Source organism: Megachile rotundata, chromosome 8, assembly GCF_050947335.1.
Source record: "Megachile rotundata isolate GNS110a chromosome 8, iyMegRotu1, whole genome shotgun sequence".
Taxonomy (NCBI): Eukaryota; Metazoa; Arthropoda; class Insecta; order Hymenoptera; family Megachilidae; genus Megachile; species Megachile rotundata.
Window position 1 is genome coordinate 5,461,193 of NC_134990.1, and position 19,151 is coordinate 5,480,343.

At 29.6% G+C, this 19,151-nt stretch overlaps 1 protein-coding gene and 1 long non-coding RNA gene across 6 annotated transcripts in view; one reads left to right on the plus strand and one right to left on the minus strand.

The window, feature by feature from the left end:
* LOC100876912 (E3 ubiquitin-protein ligase Rnf220) overlaps positions 1-5,962 on the plus strand; it is a 341,536-nt gene extending 335,574 nt beyond the window's left edge. For all 4 annotated transcript variants that reach the window (XM_076534797.1, XM_076534796.1, XM_076534798.1 and 1 more), the window contains one exon: positions 324-5,962. In XM_076534797.1, the coding sequence (XP_076390912.1) occupies positions 324-395 (72 nt within the window). In that variant the 3' untranslated portion in view covers positions 396-5,962. The remainder of the gene's footprint in view (positions 1-323) is intronic.
* On the minus strand, positions 5,722-10,204 carry LOC143265058 (uncharacterized). Of its 2 annotated transcripts, XR_013039171.1 has the most exons (3): positions 8,406-10,204; positions 6,005-6,212; positions 5,722-5,926 (listed from the first exon to the last, which is right to left on the minus strand). It is a non-coding gene; the product is annotated as an uncharacterized LOC143265058 (long non-coding RNA). The 2 variants fall into 2 exon arrangements; XR_013039170.1 differs by having other exon boundaries at positions 5,722-6,212.
* Positions 10,205-19,151: the final 8,947 nt, after the last annotated feature.

The following is a 19,151-nucleotide window of genomic DNA, read 5'->3' on the forward strand; positions in this document are numbered from 1 at the left end:
GAATGAATTTTATTTTATCAATAGGGACTTTTAACACAGAAATATATAAACTTACTAAAAATTATTTAAAAATAAATATGGACCAAGTAATAGAAAAGAAAATCATTGGCTCACATTGGATCATAAAACAAACAATTAAAAAAAGAAACATTGCCAGTTAGAAATACAAAAGCAAATGGAGAATTTAGTAACACTATTAGAAAATTAAATGGCATGTTTCTAACAAACGATTTATTGTTACGCATTTAAAATTTCGTTTCTATTCACTCCAGTTGACGGTACAACAAGAAACATTTCGAAAAATTGTTGTTGTGCCATTTCAGGGTGCGAAAAAGCTGTGCCCACAGTGCAACATGATAACGTCACCTTCAGACTTGCGACGTATCTACATGTGAATGGAATCGTGTGCCAAACAAGAGGTCATCGATTGCTCGGAATAACCGGTGAAGAAATCGGTATTTGTAAAATCCTTCTAGGTGTTCGAGCCGTGTAAATATCTGTACATACTTGTGCGTCCCGCTAAACTGAACAAAAAACTAAACTCCTTTAGATTCACCATGTACCGTTACGCACTGTAGCGTTAGTAGATTAAACCGTGAAAGGTGCGCGTGAATTCGTATCCCGATCGAACGGATCACCTAAATAAATTAGACTATGTTAATGGAAATAATTTGAGCTGTGGATAAACTTATGAAAAATACTCATACCTGATAACCTTGACCTTAACATATGTTGTCAGTATGGTTCTGTGACCTTCGCAAAGATTTAAACCTCCGATCACTGGTTATTAAAAAATTATTAATCAAAGAAGATTGAGAAACGTACCGTAATTTTCCAGGAATCTAAGTCGTAGGAAGTGTGGTTATGTTTGTTATTTATTTTAATATTCAAATTTATGTATAGGTTGAGAAGTTTCAAAAATGTAACCTAACTTTTTCTATACGTCAGATATCAACTGCAGTAGTTCAAACTAGATTATATCATCCGGACATTGCAGGTTAATTTCGTTAACGTTAGTTTGTATTGGGTTTTCTAAAAAAAGGAAATCGATTAGTTCAATTTCTTATACTACTTTATGAACACAAATTCGGTTTGTTTGTATCATAACTTTATTAGACGAAACTTATTTGTTTTAAGCAAATAAAACTTTAAGATTGATAGAAGGGAAGTGGTAGAAATTCGATGGTACTAAATCGGTTAGTATCGGAAGCATTCGCCTCGAGTCGGCTGAATGGCGTGGTGGACGACAGAAGTATTAGTACGGATCGTAAACATTCTTTTTAACCGTATTAAAAGCAAATTGAAGAGAATATTCTTCTAAAAGTGAATCAATTGAGTGAAATCGTTAATTTTTGCATAGTGGTTATGCATATCGTAAGAAAAACGGAAATTAAGAACAGTTGAAGAAAGAAAATGTAAGATTATTTCATACGTACGCATAAATAGAATTAGTGTACAAAGTTTTTAATATATATTCTTTTCTTGAAAATAGAAGTTTTTCAAATCTTCTGTCTTCATTTTTATTTAATCTACTCAGGTATACATTGTATGTATCATTTTCATAATAACCTCTATTGTCCTTTTCGATTGTATTTTGACATTTCGATCATATGCGTCTATGATTTAGGCGGTAAAACGTATCACGTGACTATCCGAATAGGACCGACAAGAAACGAAGTTAGTCGATTCACTGTTTTCGTACTTCGTACGGAAAGATTTAGATTTATAAGAAAATTTCGGCACAGTTTTCATTCCTTTTCTGTTAATAATCTTTTTAAATATAATCGGTAGTTTAATTCTCTTGAACGGTACTCAGAAATGTGACTTCGACAACATATATTAAGATCATTATATGTAGACCTTTTCAAGTTTACGTTCATAATAAAATTGATGAAAGTACATTTCTTAAAAAAATTTGATTTGTTACATTTTTCAGTTGTATGAGACACCTGAAAAATATAGGAAATACATTTTTTTCTAAATGAACTTGCATCACTTTTATTATTAACAGCTCAATTGTTAATTTATTTCCTTCGTCTTTAGCAAACACTTGTGTTCTAGATTTATATTTAAACGAATTATATAAATTTATTTTATAAATTAAAACACGAAGTAGGTTTATCGTACCTTGTTACGGTTTTAATGCACTCATCCCTTTCGCGACCGTGGACGAAATATTTTGCTCTCTTTTCAACGAAATCGTCGAGATATGACGATTAAATTTTTGCAGTGTTATAAACGAGATATATCGCATGTATTTTATTGTCTCATCAGAAAACTTAGAATGCAAAATCCATTTGCGGGACATTTCGTCGGATAAAACTTTCGTAGATAAAAAGCATCATGAACGCAAGCTATCACATCTATTTCGTCGTATAAACTAGTGACGAACGGATTTATTCTATTCGGACGCAAATTGTTTAGTTTGAAATTTAAGATTGAAGGTAAGTGAGAATTTCAAAGTTTGAAATGTTTCAGAAGGATTTCGAGATTTGAAGATTTCGGAATTCACAGATTTGGAAATTCAAAACTTAAAAATAGGAATTTTTAAATTTATAAATTTTAAGAATTAGGAATTGTTACATACATTTGAAAAATTTAGGAATTTGAATATTTTAGGTTTTGGTAATTTAAAGATATGAAAATTTGAGGATTTGGAAATTTAAATAATCATCAACAATTTGTAATTAAAAAGTTTGGAAATGTTGAAATTTAAGAATTTGAAAATTTAAAAAAAAATTTACAAATTACGTAATTTGGGATTTTTGAAATTTGCAAATTTAAAATTTAAAGAATTTTAAGATTCAAAAATATGGATTTAGTAATTTAGGTATTTGATTTGCAAATTTATAAATTTACAAATGTGAGAGTTCACAAATTTCAATATTAAAAATTTGTACATTTAAAAAATTGTCAACTTACAAATTATTTAAAAATTTTCAGGCAAACAAATTTATGAACATTTGAAATTTTTAGTCAATTTTGAAAGTTTGAGAAAATTTTAATTTGAGTTTGGAAATCACTCTCAAATGAGGATTTGCATAACTACAAATTACAAAATTTGAAACTATAAAAATTTTCAAATTAACACATTCAAAACTTGAAACTATGAAAATTTTCAAATTAGGACTTTCAAAATTTGAAACTGTGAAAATTTTAAAATTAGGACTTCCAAAATTTGAAACTAATAATTTTCAAATATGGACCTTAAAAATTTGAAAATTGAGTGTCCAATATCTGCTCGTGCATGTTCCATGCCTTCCCAGCTCCGTCACTGACATAAACGACCTGATAGCCGCAAGATATTTCGTTCGAGGTCGCAAAAGGGGTTTCGCAGGATAAGTTAACGTTTTCGATTTTCAGCGAAAGGAAACATTAACTGAAATTCTACGGGATTGGATCGAATCTGATTGGAATCGAGAACTAACTCGCGCGTACCTGAATTTCTAGGTGTTACATACTTCGAAGGATTAGTGTCTACCTTAAATTCGCCGGATCTACTGTTTCCCCCTTAATCCTCTTCTCCGGAAGAGACTGTATCTGTGTCTACGATTCACTGCGTTCGATTCACCAGCAAAGGTATCAGACATTATACGCGTGTGCCGAATTTAACTGCACTGTGGCCAATAAAGAATGGTGGAACAATTTGGATATATGGGGACTTAGATACTTAGGGATTTGCAAATTTGGGAATGTGAAAAGCGGATTTGAAAATTTGAGAATATATAAATTTGGAAATCGGAAAACGGAACTTTCGAAATGTAAAATATTGGTTTTGGGATATTAAACATATGAAATATGAAAATTCGAAAGTATAGAACTTTTGAAATAAGAAATGCCAAAATTATAGTCATTTTTTCAAAACAGAATTTGAATGTACTAAAAAGAAGTCTTGAAATTAAGAAATTAGAAAATATAGAAATTTTGAAATTTGAAAATTTGGAGATTTAAGCATTTGAAGAATTGGACAAATTGTGGATTTAAACACTTGAACATTGCAGGAACTCGAAATTTGAAAATATAAAAATTTGAAGATCTGAAAATTTAACAACTTATAAATTTAGAAATATGAGTATTTGGATATTTCGGCAATTTTAATTTTCGAAATACAGATTTGGGAATTTCTTAATCTAAATTAAAAAATTTAAGAATTTTGACATTAAAAAATTTAAGAATGTGGTAATAGAGAAATTTTTTAATTCTAAGATTTTTGAAATTTGAGTTATTAGGGATTTGACAATATGACAAAATTGGACAATTTGATATTTTGATAATTTACAAATTTGACAACTTGAAATTTTGAAAATTTTGTAATCCTCGGACTATTCACTTGCAGATTTGAAAATTTAGAAATTTGAAAATGGGAAAATTCGTAATCTTAGAAATTTGAAAAGTGCTCATTTGCAAATTTGAAAATTTAAAATTCTGAAAATTTGAAAATTTCAAAATTCAGTCATTTGGAAATTATTTTTTTTCAAACCTAAATGTCTTGAAGCCTAATGATTTAGTAATTTGGAAACTGAAAAATTTTTAATCTTGGAAATTTAGTGATTTGCAAACTTGAGAACTTGTGGATTTGGATATTTCTTAATTTGGTGGTTTTCGGATTTGGATATTTGATAATTTGGAGATTTGAAAGTTTAGAAATTTAGAAACTTCAAAATTTGGAATTTTAGGAATATAAAAATGTTGAAATTTCAGAATTTTGAAATTTTTTATTTTTGAAATCTAACAAGACTTTAAACATATATGTATACACGTTATAATACGTTTGAAACATATAATTTAAAAATTGAAATTTTGAAAATGTAAGAATTTACTAATTTAGAAATTTCAAAATTTAGGAATTTTTTAATTAAAAGATCTCCAAATTTAGAAATTTAGAAATTTTTGACTAAGAATTTGGAAGTTTTAGAATTTTTAAAACTGTAAATTTGGAAATGTAGAAAATTTGGGAGATTTGTGAGTTTTGATATTTAAAGATTTGAAAATTTTGAACTGCATGAATGTAAGGATTAACAAATTTGGGGATTTAGAGTTTAAGAAATTTACGAATTTAAAGATTCAAAAATATGTGAATATAAAGTCTTGAAAAGTAAAAATTCGAGAATTTGCAAGATTAATTAACAAATTTGTAAATTTGTGTAATGTTTTCAAAATGTGCTTCTTTGATAATTTTTTAATTTAAGTGTTTTTAAAAATAAAAGACTGTACAAATCAAGACTTAGAAGCTTCAAAATACGGATTTACAAGTTTAAAAATTAAAAAAGTTAGGAAATATATATATTTAATAATTTTGCAATCTGGAATTCAGTCAAAAATTCTAACTCTTAAATCTTAAACTTCTGAAATTCTAACTTTAAAAGCTGTATAAATACCGCATTATTTCGAGAAATACTTAAAAAATGCAACGCATTTCTAACTTAACCTAACCTAACTTATCCGCCATTCTTTTGCGAACACGTTGTACGATCGAGCGCGTTAACATTTCCATTTAAAGTTCCCTGCAGTAAGAATCAAATGCAAATGAACTTCGAAAAAAGGTGAAACTGTAAATCTCTCATCAGAATTTGTTCAGTTCCGAATTGTCATCCAAAAAAACAAATATACGTTTGATTTTCAACGATAAGTATTATGCACATAGTATTTCTATACTTTTAGCAGTTCATTAGATTAGCGTGACAAGGCGACATTAATTCCCGAAAGAAAACCATTTTAATGTACAAACATGTAACTTTCATTTTATTCTAACGATTCATCTGAAAGATAGGCTTAATTCTGTTTTTGGATTTTGGAAAATGTGTAATGTAATTGATGAAAGGTACAGTAGAAAAGCAATGTGTCTGCGAACTGTGTACAATATTTCGAAACGAATTACGGAAATCCATGTCCAATGAATGTTATTTATTTCGATCGGTGATGATAGCTAAAAATGGAAAGAAATAGAAATCTCTTAAAAAGACTTGTTGCTTATTTGACGAATCAATTCGTTAACGCCTTCTACCTTCTTTAACGACAGCGTAACGGAGAACCTGATTTGCGGAGAAGATGGCTGAAAAACGGTTAGGTGAATCGAGTCGCAAGACAAGATTCAAATTTTCGAATTCTAGATCTTGTAGTCATCGTCCTGTATCGTGTGTGGAATACTCTATCGAATCTTCAAGGGAAAAGTACGCTCGATCTTTTCTGTCGTAGAAACTCTTCTTACAGTTCTGGAACAATCTTTATCTTCTGCATTCGTGAAATGTTTAGTTTATTTTTCTTTTTACGGCGCAGATGGTGCTTGAGTTTCATTGACTCATTTTGCCAAAACGCTTTAAAAGTGGTTCTATCGAGAAGTGATCAATTATGAGAAGTGTTCAATTGTGCAAGAAGCGATCAATTTATACTGAAAATACTGAATAAGCTTTAGTTATTTTCATCAAAGATTAAATTTTAAGTGGGGTAATTTATGCAAAACTCAACACAGAGGGCGCCACTAGTACATATGTATTAACCCTTTGCACTCGGAAAGTTTATTTTGTCGTTCAAAATGTCCCCTCAGAGGGGACAGCCGAGTGCAAAGGGTTAACCTAATATATCATTATAATAGAAATTATATTTATTTATATTTCTGTTTCACTATTTTTTAATAGTTAATAGTGAAATTAAAATAATACGAAATGAGAATTATTTTAGAATAGGGAATAAATATAGAGGTAATATGAGAAAATTGTTGCTATTGTGCATGTATGATAAAAGCATAGGTTTTACATAATCTTGTTGTTTTTTATTACTTAAAACATGATTATTATAAATAAGATAAAATTAAATGTTTAATTTACAGAATCAACAAGGAAGTATTAGAAGTGATCATTAACCAGTTAACTGTGGCGATCTTTTTGCAAAGCGCGCGCCATTGTGTGTCGCGATAATCAAGAGATAACGAGTTAGCTCTCAAGTATTTATGAATCCATCTCAAATCATTTACACTTTTTATTTGTTTATTTCATTTCATGTTGACCTCTAAACATTTTAAACATATCACAATTTATGAATATAATTTAGTTTTCGCCAAAATTACAATTTAAATATCAAATTGTAACAAAATTTTACAGCATGACGAATATAGTCGTCATGACACAAAATTCTGCAACATCTCCGTGATGGATATAGTCGTCAAACACACTTAACTGGTTAATAATAATCGAAATTAACAGTATATGCATATAAATTTATATGTATAATTGAATGTTAAATATTTTTGTATTTAGGTATTTGAACATTTTTCTGATGATTTAACATTTTATAACCATTAATAATTTATATTTAATCATATGAATGCAATGCAAATTAGTAAGAAAAATTAATGTTGAAAAGAACAAAATATTATTTGATAAATTTGTTTTATTTGCAGATTTTAAATATTTGAATGAACTTAAACTGTAGTTAAAAAATTTAATAAAATTTTGAACAATCTGTATCTTACAAGTTTTGAACTATTTTATGAACAAATTTATTTAAAACAGTAATATATTTTTAATCATAATTCAGATCATTTTGACTTTGCACAAAAAGATAATATCATGAACTATCAGTGTTACTTCTATATTTATTTTTTACTCTAACAGAGAATTATAGATATTTAACTAATATCCAACTTTAAGATTTATTGTCTCATCTAGTACTTTCATAGTTAAATTCAAGTGAAAATATCTCACTGACAGGTAAGCTCTTGATTAATATTTTTAGAAAATAAGTGAACTTAATTATAACAATCAAAAATGCAATTCTAAGCCGCTGTAATTATTTTCAATAAATAAAAATGTCTTTAGAACACAGATGATACGTCACATTATTAAATGAGTACTAGTGGCGCCATGAGGGACAAAAAGTTGCAAATGGCTTTCTTTATGAACGCAACATAAAATGCTATTAATATTCCAAAATTTATCATTAAATATGCAATAATTTATAATAATAGAAAGTAAAAGTATTTCTTTTTTTTACTGTGTCATTCTTGCACAATTAAATTAATAGTCAAATTTCACAGATTGCAAATTACAAGTTACAAGTCACCAGTACTGTATAATTAATTCTCTTAAATGCTCTCTTAAGTAACGAGATTTTTAATAAAAATGAGTCAATTTTACAAAGCACCTTGTCCTTTTTCAATTTTTGAGACTAAATAAAATGAGTAATCAATGCAAAATTATTGTATAACTTCTTTCAGGAATCTGACACATATGTGAACCTTTTTAGTTTAACTTCTTTTATTTAACATTTAACTTTTTAAATTTATATTCCATTATAGTAATATAGCGAATATTTCTATTTCGTGCGTATTTTTTTCTGACGTTTGTTTGATTACTACAAATTTAAGGTAAGTATAATTACATAAAAATTAAATTGTTTCTTTTTCTAACCTTAAAGATCGACCCTAAAGAAGTCAATTAAAATTGCTGTTTCTTTTATTAAATGTAGAGATACGTTTATAAAACCTAACTAGCAAAATTTTATACTATTCATTAGTCTTCCAAGTGTTTAAAAATCTTGCAACCAAATTTTTGTAACCAGTACAATCTTACTTATTGTACAATGAACAATTATAAAGTGTGCTTAAGATTGTGACTTGTAACGTTTTAAATACTACATGGTGTTCTAATAAAATGTATAGATAAATAAGTATAACTAATAAACATAAAATTATTAAATGAGTAGTAATGAGTACAATTAAAAATATTAAATGACATTGATATTACTGATGATGTTCTTAAACATTTATGATTTTACGATAGCCAACATAATATCAATTTCTACTTATTTTATTCATTGAATTATATAAAAAGAAAATGTATATTTTATTGGGGCACCCTGTACAACACAATTCTATAAATTATAACAAATAACATGTGATTTCAATGTTATTAGTTTACAAATTAGTATTTGTTTTTCACATCCTGTAAAAATGTCCAAAAAAGAAGAAAATTGTTTCAAATTCTGAAAAACCAGTAAGATGAAAAAATTGCAGAGGTCAAAAGTATCAAGTAACGGACTTCGAGATACTGTTACCTGATAAAAATAAAAATCTACGAGTGCAATAGGTTAAGATTGTTCACCTTTCTCGCCGAGTAAGCAGAGTTTGAAAACAGAGATCGAGCGTGTTGCAACAAACCGAAAGGACAAGTGCGTCTCTTTCTCTCTTTCGATCAAGAGTTTAGATTGGACGTGCATTTCCTCGCGTACTTCGAGGACGTGCTTGTAAATATACGAACAAACCGAGGCAACAGGAGAAGTTGACTTCCCAATGTTGCGACTATTGTTCTGTAATCAAAATAAAGCGATCATGGAATGTAGAACTTTTGTTTATGGTCACTTCTTCTTCTTCTTTTTCTGCGCACAGTTTCAAGGGAATGACAAGAATGAAGACGGACGAGGTACGTATCAGAATTTCTCTATTTTTAATCATTTTTATAATAAATTAAAGAATATTTTTACAGCAACAGCAACAACAACATTTAGTTTTTTATAAATAATAACAGTATTTAATTTCGAGATTATATAAGTATTTATTTTCGGCTGTACTTCCGAATGACCTCCATCAAGTTGAGCGCTGAAATTTTGTGTGCAAATACAACTTTTCACGAAAATTCTACATCCGTTCTCAAAATCAACGGGTCTCTTACGGTTCACGAGATATTCACATTTCAAGTTCATTGCAATATTAACACGTTGAGTATCTTTTATGCACCTTTCCTCCTGTAACATAAAGTAAAAAAAAGTAGTCCTCCGTTTATTCTCCCCGTCACAAATATCGCGCTCGCCGCCAAGTACTTTCGCCCAAGTATAGCAAAATCGGCGTCGCGCTCAGCGTGTTAATGACGTTAGGTTAAGGTAGGTTAAGTTAGATTAAGTTAGGTTAAGTTAGGTCAGGTTTTGATATATGTATTTGACTTTTACATTAGTGTTTCCACGAACAATTATATAAACAATTCAAACATTAGAATACGAATATCTCACGAACCGCAAGAATCCCGTTGATTTTGAAAAGAGATATGGAATTCTCATGAAAAATTGTATATGCACAGAAAATTTTAGCATTCAACTCGATGGGGATCATTCGGAGGATATCCCATTTATTATCTAGGTAATAATAATATTTAGTTTCTACGTAATAGCAATATTTAATTTCCATATAATAACGCTTTCTAAATATGTATAAAAATATATTGAATTATATGTATTTATGCTTATTTTAGCAGCACTCTTTTACATTTTCTATTTTTATTTATGATAGAAGCAATGGCGGCTCCTCCATGAAAGTCGCGGAGCTCCATCAGTATAAAAAAGTTCCTGCTTTATTGTTGGCGTTATTAAATTTGAAAGTTAATATATGTTAGTTCTTAAAATATATAAATAGTTTCACAGATTTTAGACTTTAAAATATATAAATAGCATTACATATTTTAGTTTTAAAATAGATAAATAGTGTTACATTTTTTAATTTTATTGTTACAGCGTCACAACTACAAATTTCGTAGTTGTGAAAATTGTGAAAATGTTTAAATATTATGTTTTTATATAAATTAAAACAAGATCGTAATATATAATTCAGAAGATCGAATATAAAAATACAAAGAAAAAAGTTTTTCTCTATTAAATAATTAATAAATATTTATTAACTTGTACAATTTTAATAAACTATAAAATATTACTTAAACAATAAACATTTAAATATGTGAAAAATAGTAGAAAGTATTTTACCCAAACGAAACTAACAACGCTTTACTTACAACAATATTTATCACCTTTTTTATTTTTAAATGTTTCATTTTTATACCAATATACGATATTTTGTAAAATATTATAACGCACCCTAACCTTACATTCCGCTTTTCATTTTACAGTCTTTTGGCTTTTTGCTCTCTTATAAGCTAGTTATTCTATTTGTTAGTATTATTATTATGGTTATCTTATTCATACTCTACACTAAATTGCTATTTCTTATTTTATTTGATTGCGTGGAAAATGAAAGTTCTTCTTTGGGGTTGAATAAAACGACGCTTCCACTACTTGCCTTTAAATGCCTTATCTGTTAAGGTAAAAAGTAACTTCTAGCTTATGTATACATTTGTATACTATATAGTTTATATATTTGCGCTTACATTTTATATACAGTTTACATTTAGATCTATACTCGTTTTGCTAATTAAAACACCAGTAGTCTTTGTTCATTTTAAAGTTTGTTTCTTTATATTTGCCATTTGCGTGCAGTACCTTAGCCCGATTTTTTTTGTATTTTACATTTTTTATTTATATATCTCAGAGTAAAATAACCTTACTATGCTTTCAAATATCTATTTCATTTTTTGCAATTGCATGTTTGAGTGTATGAAATATTTAAGTTGAGTATCAAAATGTAGTCCGAAATATTTCACTGCCTGGGGTTCCTGTTATTTAGATCTACTACTTGGAACCTTTTCCAGAGCTTCAAGGTTTCTTTGCGTATCTTCTTTTGGTTTCTGAACGTACATTTTTTAGAGTTGGTCTAAACAGAATTGCTTCGCATTTTGCTCTGTTTTTAATTTCTAGTTATTGAAGTATGTAATGATTTTGTTAAAGGTTTACAGTCTTTTTTGTATGATTGATGTTTTGAAGCAAATGACGTATGTAATTCAATCTTTTGCAAACGCCATTGTCTTGATTGTTAGGTCATATACTGGTACAAAGAGTTTAAGCAATTTGCTTCTTAAATATACAATTAAATGGGATTGGGAACTTCATAGTTCTATCATGTTGCACTTTGAAGAGTATTTATCACTAGAATTTGTCAACCATGGTATTATAATACATATATTATTCGGTAAAATCCATCTATTATACCAAATTCTTTTTTTAATCCTTTTTCAAATAAATTCATTAATAACAATCTTGCATTAAAGAAAGTAAGAATTTAAACAAAAATATCAATTTCTGATTCTCTCTTTACCCCTATCTTGCCATGAAATTATTATAAAAAATACCGTCATTAATGAAATAACTGTTCTCATGTGATTAATAATTTTAAAATGTAATCAGATTAATAATTCTGAAAGATAATTTTTTCATTTCATAATAAACAAGGAGTTTTGTTTAATTTTCATTTCAACGAGGAAATGTACGTGTTCCATCTGGTCAACCTCTCATTGTCTTGGTATTTTAATTTATATTTTATTATTATATTTTATTATTATATTTTTACTATGTTTTATTTGATACAAATAACCTTGAAATATAATCTTTTTTCTAATATAAGAACGAAATAATAATTCACTATTTACTGCGTTACTTATAAAAAAACTTACTTTTTGTTTATAAAAATTATATTCATGTAAATATCAGTGTCTCTAGATATAACCATAAATTTTATTACAATTCATCATTTTTAAATCATCTTTTCTTTACTGCATTTTATTAAAAAGAACATTATGATAAACAAGAAGCTTTAAGACATTTAATTTCGATGTTTGCCACCCTTCTACCCTCCATGCATCCTTAAATATCTAAAAATACATTATTCATTTTTCTATAAACGTTATTATCCTTATAGCCTATATCATACATATAAAATAATTGATATCAAATAATTAATATCAAGTTACATATTTTTGCAGTTTGCGATTGGCATATAATCAAATACAAACGTAATCGATATCGAGTAAAAACAAGTGTCTGTTTTTCAATTAGGACATTAAATCAATGTTTGCGTAATTATTTAACGATGAAAATTTCAAATTAAATATTTCCAATTTAAACTTCCACGCATGGGCTGGCATGGAAACATGATACTTTTCAAATTAACCCTTCGCTGCGTTCCCTTGCAAATATGATGCATAAAATGATAAACTATAACGTTCTTATACTGTGTACATTAAATACACTCGCATAGTAAATGCATGTTAAACTCATGAATAGTAAGTGTAAACTCATGGACAATAAGTTTCATAATTACCAAAATTATTCGAAACATTCCTCATGTTTTGCAATCACAATCTTTATATGATTTTTCAAAACGTAATAAATTTGCAAGTGTTACTATCTTTTATAAATAAATTGTAATAAAAAAATATTAGTTCATTATTTTCCTCTTAATATAGTAATATTCTTACTATAGTAAGAAAGTATAGTTGGAAGTATCCAAGAGTTTAAAACTACACATGTTCTCAAAACTAAAACGATTATGCGACGAAAGGTTAATATTCTACAAGCACAGTCCTCACATTAAGTTTTATCATACAGATACACAGAACACTTAGTATCTGGTTATTAAATTATCAAAAATGGCGCCGGTCTATCACAAAACATTCCAGGTATCATCAACCAAATTACGTTGACTTTAAAAGCGTGAGATCCTGCCGGAAATGGACGTTGCACCAGGGAGCTTCGAAACTCCTCTTTCCGTTTCCTCTCGTTATCCCTGAAAAGGAAGCGTGATTAAATTAGGCGGGGGGCGACGGTAACAAGGTTGGTTTTTCGCCGTGGCGATAAAGGCCGCCGCAAAATGGCTGGTGCTTAAAATCGCAGCGGCGGTCTACTATAGGTGGAACTGGAAACGGCTAGATACACCGGGTTGGCAGATATACTTTCGCAAAAGGATCGTATGGATCTTTTCGCCAAGAAGGGGGACAGAATGTTCCTTTCAGCTGTCCGAGGGACAGAATGAAAGAGCAAGCGGATGTAGAGGGAGGTTAGGTAGAGGGGGTGTGACCCTGGCAAGAAAAAAAGCTGAAGTGTATGTACAGAGGTGAGGGAGGGGGGAGGAGGTTGGAAAAGGTCCGGGAAAGCGAGAGAGGTGCGATAAGAGGTGGGGTCGTGGGTGGGGGCGGAACTGAAGGCTCCGCCTATGCTTTCCAACCTCCGCCACCTGCCTCCAACGGTTGACCTCTTTTACTTACGAGAGAATTCGCGCGTTCTTAACATCTTCCACGGTTCACCACTTCCAACTTCTTTCTTGATGCTTTGTTCGAAACTCACCGCCTGTCCCGGTATTATAAACACAGTAGACGTTTCACCTTATGGACTTTTGTGCTTCCGACCTGCGAAATTGCGGATGATTTAAGCGTTTAAGTACATTTCAGTTTTATGATATTAGCTACGTTATACACGTTAATCCCGGTGTTCTGATTGGTCCGTGTTTTTCCTTAATAATTCGAAAACGAAGCTTCAAACCCTATTTTTGCAAAGGGATATCTTGTTTAGAATCACGTCAGCTACCCCCATTTCAGGGACCTACACTAATTGCGAGGCACCCTGTATATGTACGATATATGTGTACATCTTTCCACATATATCTTGTGTATCTTCTTATACATCTTTTTGTATACCCTTGCATATGTAGTATGTATATCTGTATACTTACAATATATCTTTAATATAATATGTCTTTGCGTATTATTATTTTTATACACCTCTGTCTATGTCTGAATAACCACTAGTAATATATTTTATTTTATTTGTTTTTCAAAGGTAGTTTAAGTGATTCATTTGTTCAGTAAAAGCGATTGAAACTGTATTTGATATGGAAATTTGTGATGGCGAACTCTTTTGTGTTCAGAAAGTGGAAGTTGAGAAATTGGGAGGACTGATAGGTTATGTAAGAGTGTGTTGAGAGTTTATGTTCTACTCGGGTTCCGATTAGGGAGGGGCTTGAAGGAGTTACATTTCCGTGTCTCACTTGAGGAGTTTTACTTTTAACTAAATTTAAGATATAATTGAGTATTAATTTCAAGCCTTCAAGTTGACTGAATTGTAATTTGTCCTTTTTAATTGAATGTTAATTTGTAATTTTTAATTGAATGTTGATTTGAAATTGTGGAGCGAATGTTAATTTCAGATAGACTGAATATTAATTTGAAAGAATGATTTTTACTTGTGTCAAGCATATAACTTCAAAGTGAAAAATGTATATAAACAATTTTGAAATTTGTATTTGAAATAAGAGAGCAATGCTCATGGGTGGGAATACATGTGGCGCCTCCTATTTCTGTCTTCAGCTCCGTGTTACGTGATCCAATTATTTACAAAGAGATATCTCAGTTAGGTCATCGATTTCGATAAAACATTTTCCATTGAATTTTAATTAAAAATAAATTAAGTTACATTTGAACTGTTTTATGACTGTTTATTATTAGAGAAGAAATAATGTTGAATATAAAAAAGCAAAATAACTATAAACATAATATTAAGAAAGTAAAATTCTTTTATATACATATATATTAGCTTTTTGTTATAACTCTTATGACATAGAAGTATAACATTAAAATAAAGGATAAAGGTTAAAATTTTATATAAAGTAAAGCTGTTAAGACAAAGGGTAAAGACATAGTAAAGACATAGGGTCTAAAAGTAATAGTTACTGAGGCACTTTGAAATTAATAATCTTGTATTAGTTAACATATTCAGTGTGGCAGGATTTAAAACTAATAATTATTAAAATATTTTAAAATTAATAATTTTGTATTAGTTATATTTAATTAACGTGACTGTAAAGAAACTTTGACGACAGATCGTCTTTGTGAACACAGTTTTGGTTTCCAGACATTGTCAGCACAAAATATCTTAGCATCTCATTGTTAGTTGAGCTCCCGACACGTAGTAATAATAAAAGCAACATTTTGGAAATTATGCTACTTTTATTGCCATGTTCAGTAGTAAAATATACGATATATGCTCAAAATAAAATGTCGCATGAGTCAAATGATCAAAGTTAGCCAACATACCTTACTTTTTTGAGACTCAATAAAGTACTAAAAGAACATCCTTTTTTACAAGTTTGTTACGTTGTACTTTAACCAGTTAAGTGTGTTTGACGACTATACCCGTCATGGAGATGTGGGAGAATTTTGTGTCATGACGACTATATCCGTCATGCGTAAAATTTTGTTACAATTTGATATTTAAATTGTAATTTTGGCGAAAATTAAATCATATTCGTAAATTGTAATATGTTTAAAATGTTTAGAGGTCAACACGAAATGAAATAAACAAATAAAAAGTGTAAATGATTTAAGATGGATTCATAAATTCTTGAGAGCTAACTCGTCATCGCTTGATTATCGCGACACACACTGGCGTGCTTTGCAAAAAGGTCGCCACAGTTAACTGATTAATGTACAAAACTATAAATATAGAATAGTACACTTCTGTTTAAGTGTCCACTGCCTATAAATCACATATCAGTCCTCCATAAATGTCACACATGCGTACATCAATCATGGTATTATGCTTATTTTTCATTTTTTTAAATTTCATGCATATGCATTACATATCCTTATACACTTCATGCATACGCATTACATGCATAAACATTTCATGCATATACATTACATATTCATGTATATAAATTACTTGAACTTTAACCTGTATACATATATTACCGTATATAAATTAAAAGAATTGTACATTTTTTTCTTATCTTGGAGAGTTGCGCGTTATGGTGTTGCAATATTATTGCTTTTGACGTACATATTCTATAATTGTACAGAGTTTGAATAAAGTCGATGTTGCAAAGGTCGTGAGGTATGCCTACGAATTGCGCAGAAATAAGTAAAAATTTACTGTTTTTTTTTTAATGATTTCATACAGAATTTAACTTTGTATTTACGAGAATAAGGTAAGTGTACTTATTAGTGAACATTGTTTATTTTAAAATAAAGATTTAAAACATCGTAGTTGTATTTTATTTATTATTTTAAACATTTTTCTTATTTCGAGATGTTTTTTTGTCAAGTACAGTTACAGATTTTTGTCAAACAAATTATTAGATACTTAAGCAATATGTATATTTAAATTTCAGTTTCAATTTTGTAAAAAAGTATACGAATTTGTATAATTTGTTAAGATTACCAATAAACATTATAATAGTAAACATTATACTTAACATTGTAATAGTAGGAAAATATTAATTTATATTTATATAACTATAAAATATTGTGGTCAATAAAGGGGACAATGGACCAATTGTAACTTTTTGATAAATATTCAATGTGACACTTAAAAACTGATTTATGCTTAACCCTCAAACACAACGAGTCTGATCAATTTGGATTTTTTTTTATCAAAATTTTGATTTGATTTTTTTTTCATTTCTGCGAAGAAGTATTAAATAGTCGATGTAGAGAAACGTATTTAAACGTCTAATAATAAACTTCCACTAAATAAATAAATATTCTACGTATAAATAATTATTATTATAAAATAATAATGTATCTATAAATCTGTATATGTATATGCAAATAATATATCTGTCTATTAATATGAATGCACATACTTTCTTTTCTTTAACCTAACCTGACATATTATATTATAAAAATGCGATAATAATATCCAGTGCTTGTATACATAATTTTAGCGTTATTCGGAAGCTAACTATACTTAAAGGGGTCAATATTGCATGATCTCACATTACTACATTCATGAGGCAATGAAATTACGTTCTATTAATTTCATAATTTTTAATATCGTATTAAATATAGAGTGTTTCACTGTATCCCTGTTTTATAGACAAACTTATTCACTGTGTTATCACAGTCTTCAAACTCCGTCATTCTAACATTGTTGAAAATGAATTTATTTTTTATTATTATGAATCTAAAAATATATGAATGAATACCAATTGTGTTTATAAACATAAAAAGAAAACAGCACGAAGCGACTATGTTCTCTAGGAAGGAATTCAGCTTTGCTATTGGTTGATAAACTGATTGGTTATAGAAATCGGGGATACAGAAAACCGCGCGCAATTTAAAATTCGTTAAACTGTATAATGTATAGTGAATAAATGCATAAATTAAAATTCTATAAACTGTATAGTATTGCTTGCAATCAATGACAGCAAGAGTAAACTTATAACTGCAATATTTTAATTTAAATTCATAGACTTACACAGACGAAGTATAAGCTACTACTTTAAGCAAAGAAATCTTTAAGACGAAAGAAAACGGTGGAAATTTGGTAGTAGTAAATCGGTTAGTTTCGGATGCGATCGGTTTGTGTCGGCTGAATAGGTGGGCGACAGAAGTGTCAGTATGGATTGTAGACATTCTTTTTTTCTAAACCGTCTTAAAAGCAAATTGAAGAGAATATTTGTTTAAAAGTGAATGAATTGAGTGAAATCATTAGTTTGTGCATTGTGGTTATGCAAATCATAAGAAAAATAAAAAGTATGAACAGTTGAAGAAAGAAAATGTAAGTAAGGTTATTGCATTTCGTTGTCTAAACCGTTTTAAAACCAAATGGATCAGAGTATTTTTTTAAAACCGAATAAAATTGAGTGAAGTGAGTTTTGCATCCTGATTGTGCAAATTGTAAAAACAGAAACTACAAACTGTTGGAAAAAGAAAATGTAAGTAAGACTATTGTATTTCTTACGTCCGTACTATAAATATAGATACATAACCAACAATTTATATAAAAAATTCGTGTACAGAAATTTTAATACATATTCTTTTTTATAAAAAAGAAGCTTTTCAAGTCTCCCTTCTTTAATTTTATTCAATCATTTACAATTGAATTCATTTAAATACATATGTCCTCTTCATAATAACCTCTATCGTCCTTTTCGATTGCATTTTTGACGTTTCGACCATATAATTCTGATCTAGGTCCGACATATCACATGTATCCGAATAGTGCCGAAGGAAGACGGTGTTACCCGATTTACCACTCGTCCCCATACCGCGAATCTTACTACCCTTACATTCCTATATACGTCTGCGGTTTTATCTACTTCGCTCCGAATCGAAAGATGCGAAGGTGTTTGGTCGGCGTCGCGAAATTGTCTGGCGTTTCGAAGCGGCGCGACGCTTTGGCCGTTGTCGAATGCGTCGGAGGCGTTGGAGGCGTCGGAGGCGGTGGCATGGTGACGAGGAAGGGCGTGTTTCTGAGAGGAAAAGCGAAACGTGTGGCGGTACGACGGCGCAAGTCAAGCACCTGTTTTCGACGCCTGCGAACTCGAGCGTAAGGGAACTATGAAACCGGATGCGACCGCCTACCATCCTATCGAAACGACCAGGATTCGAAGCTCATAGGATCTCTTCCACCTATCCACCGATCTATCTAACCGCTTACCCACTTACGACCTCCGATAACTTCACTCCAAACCAAATTCGGAGGGGGGAAGAACGTTATCCCGG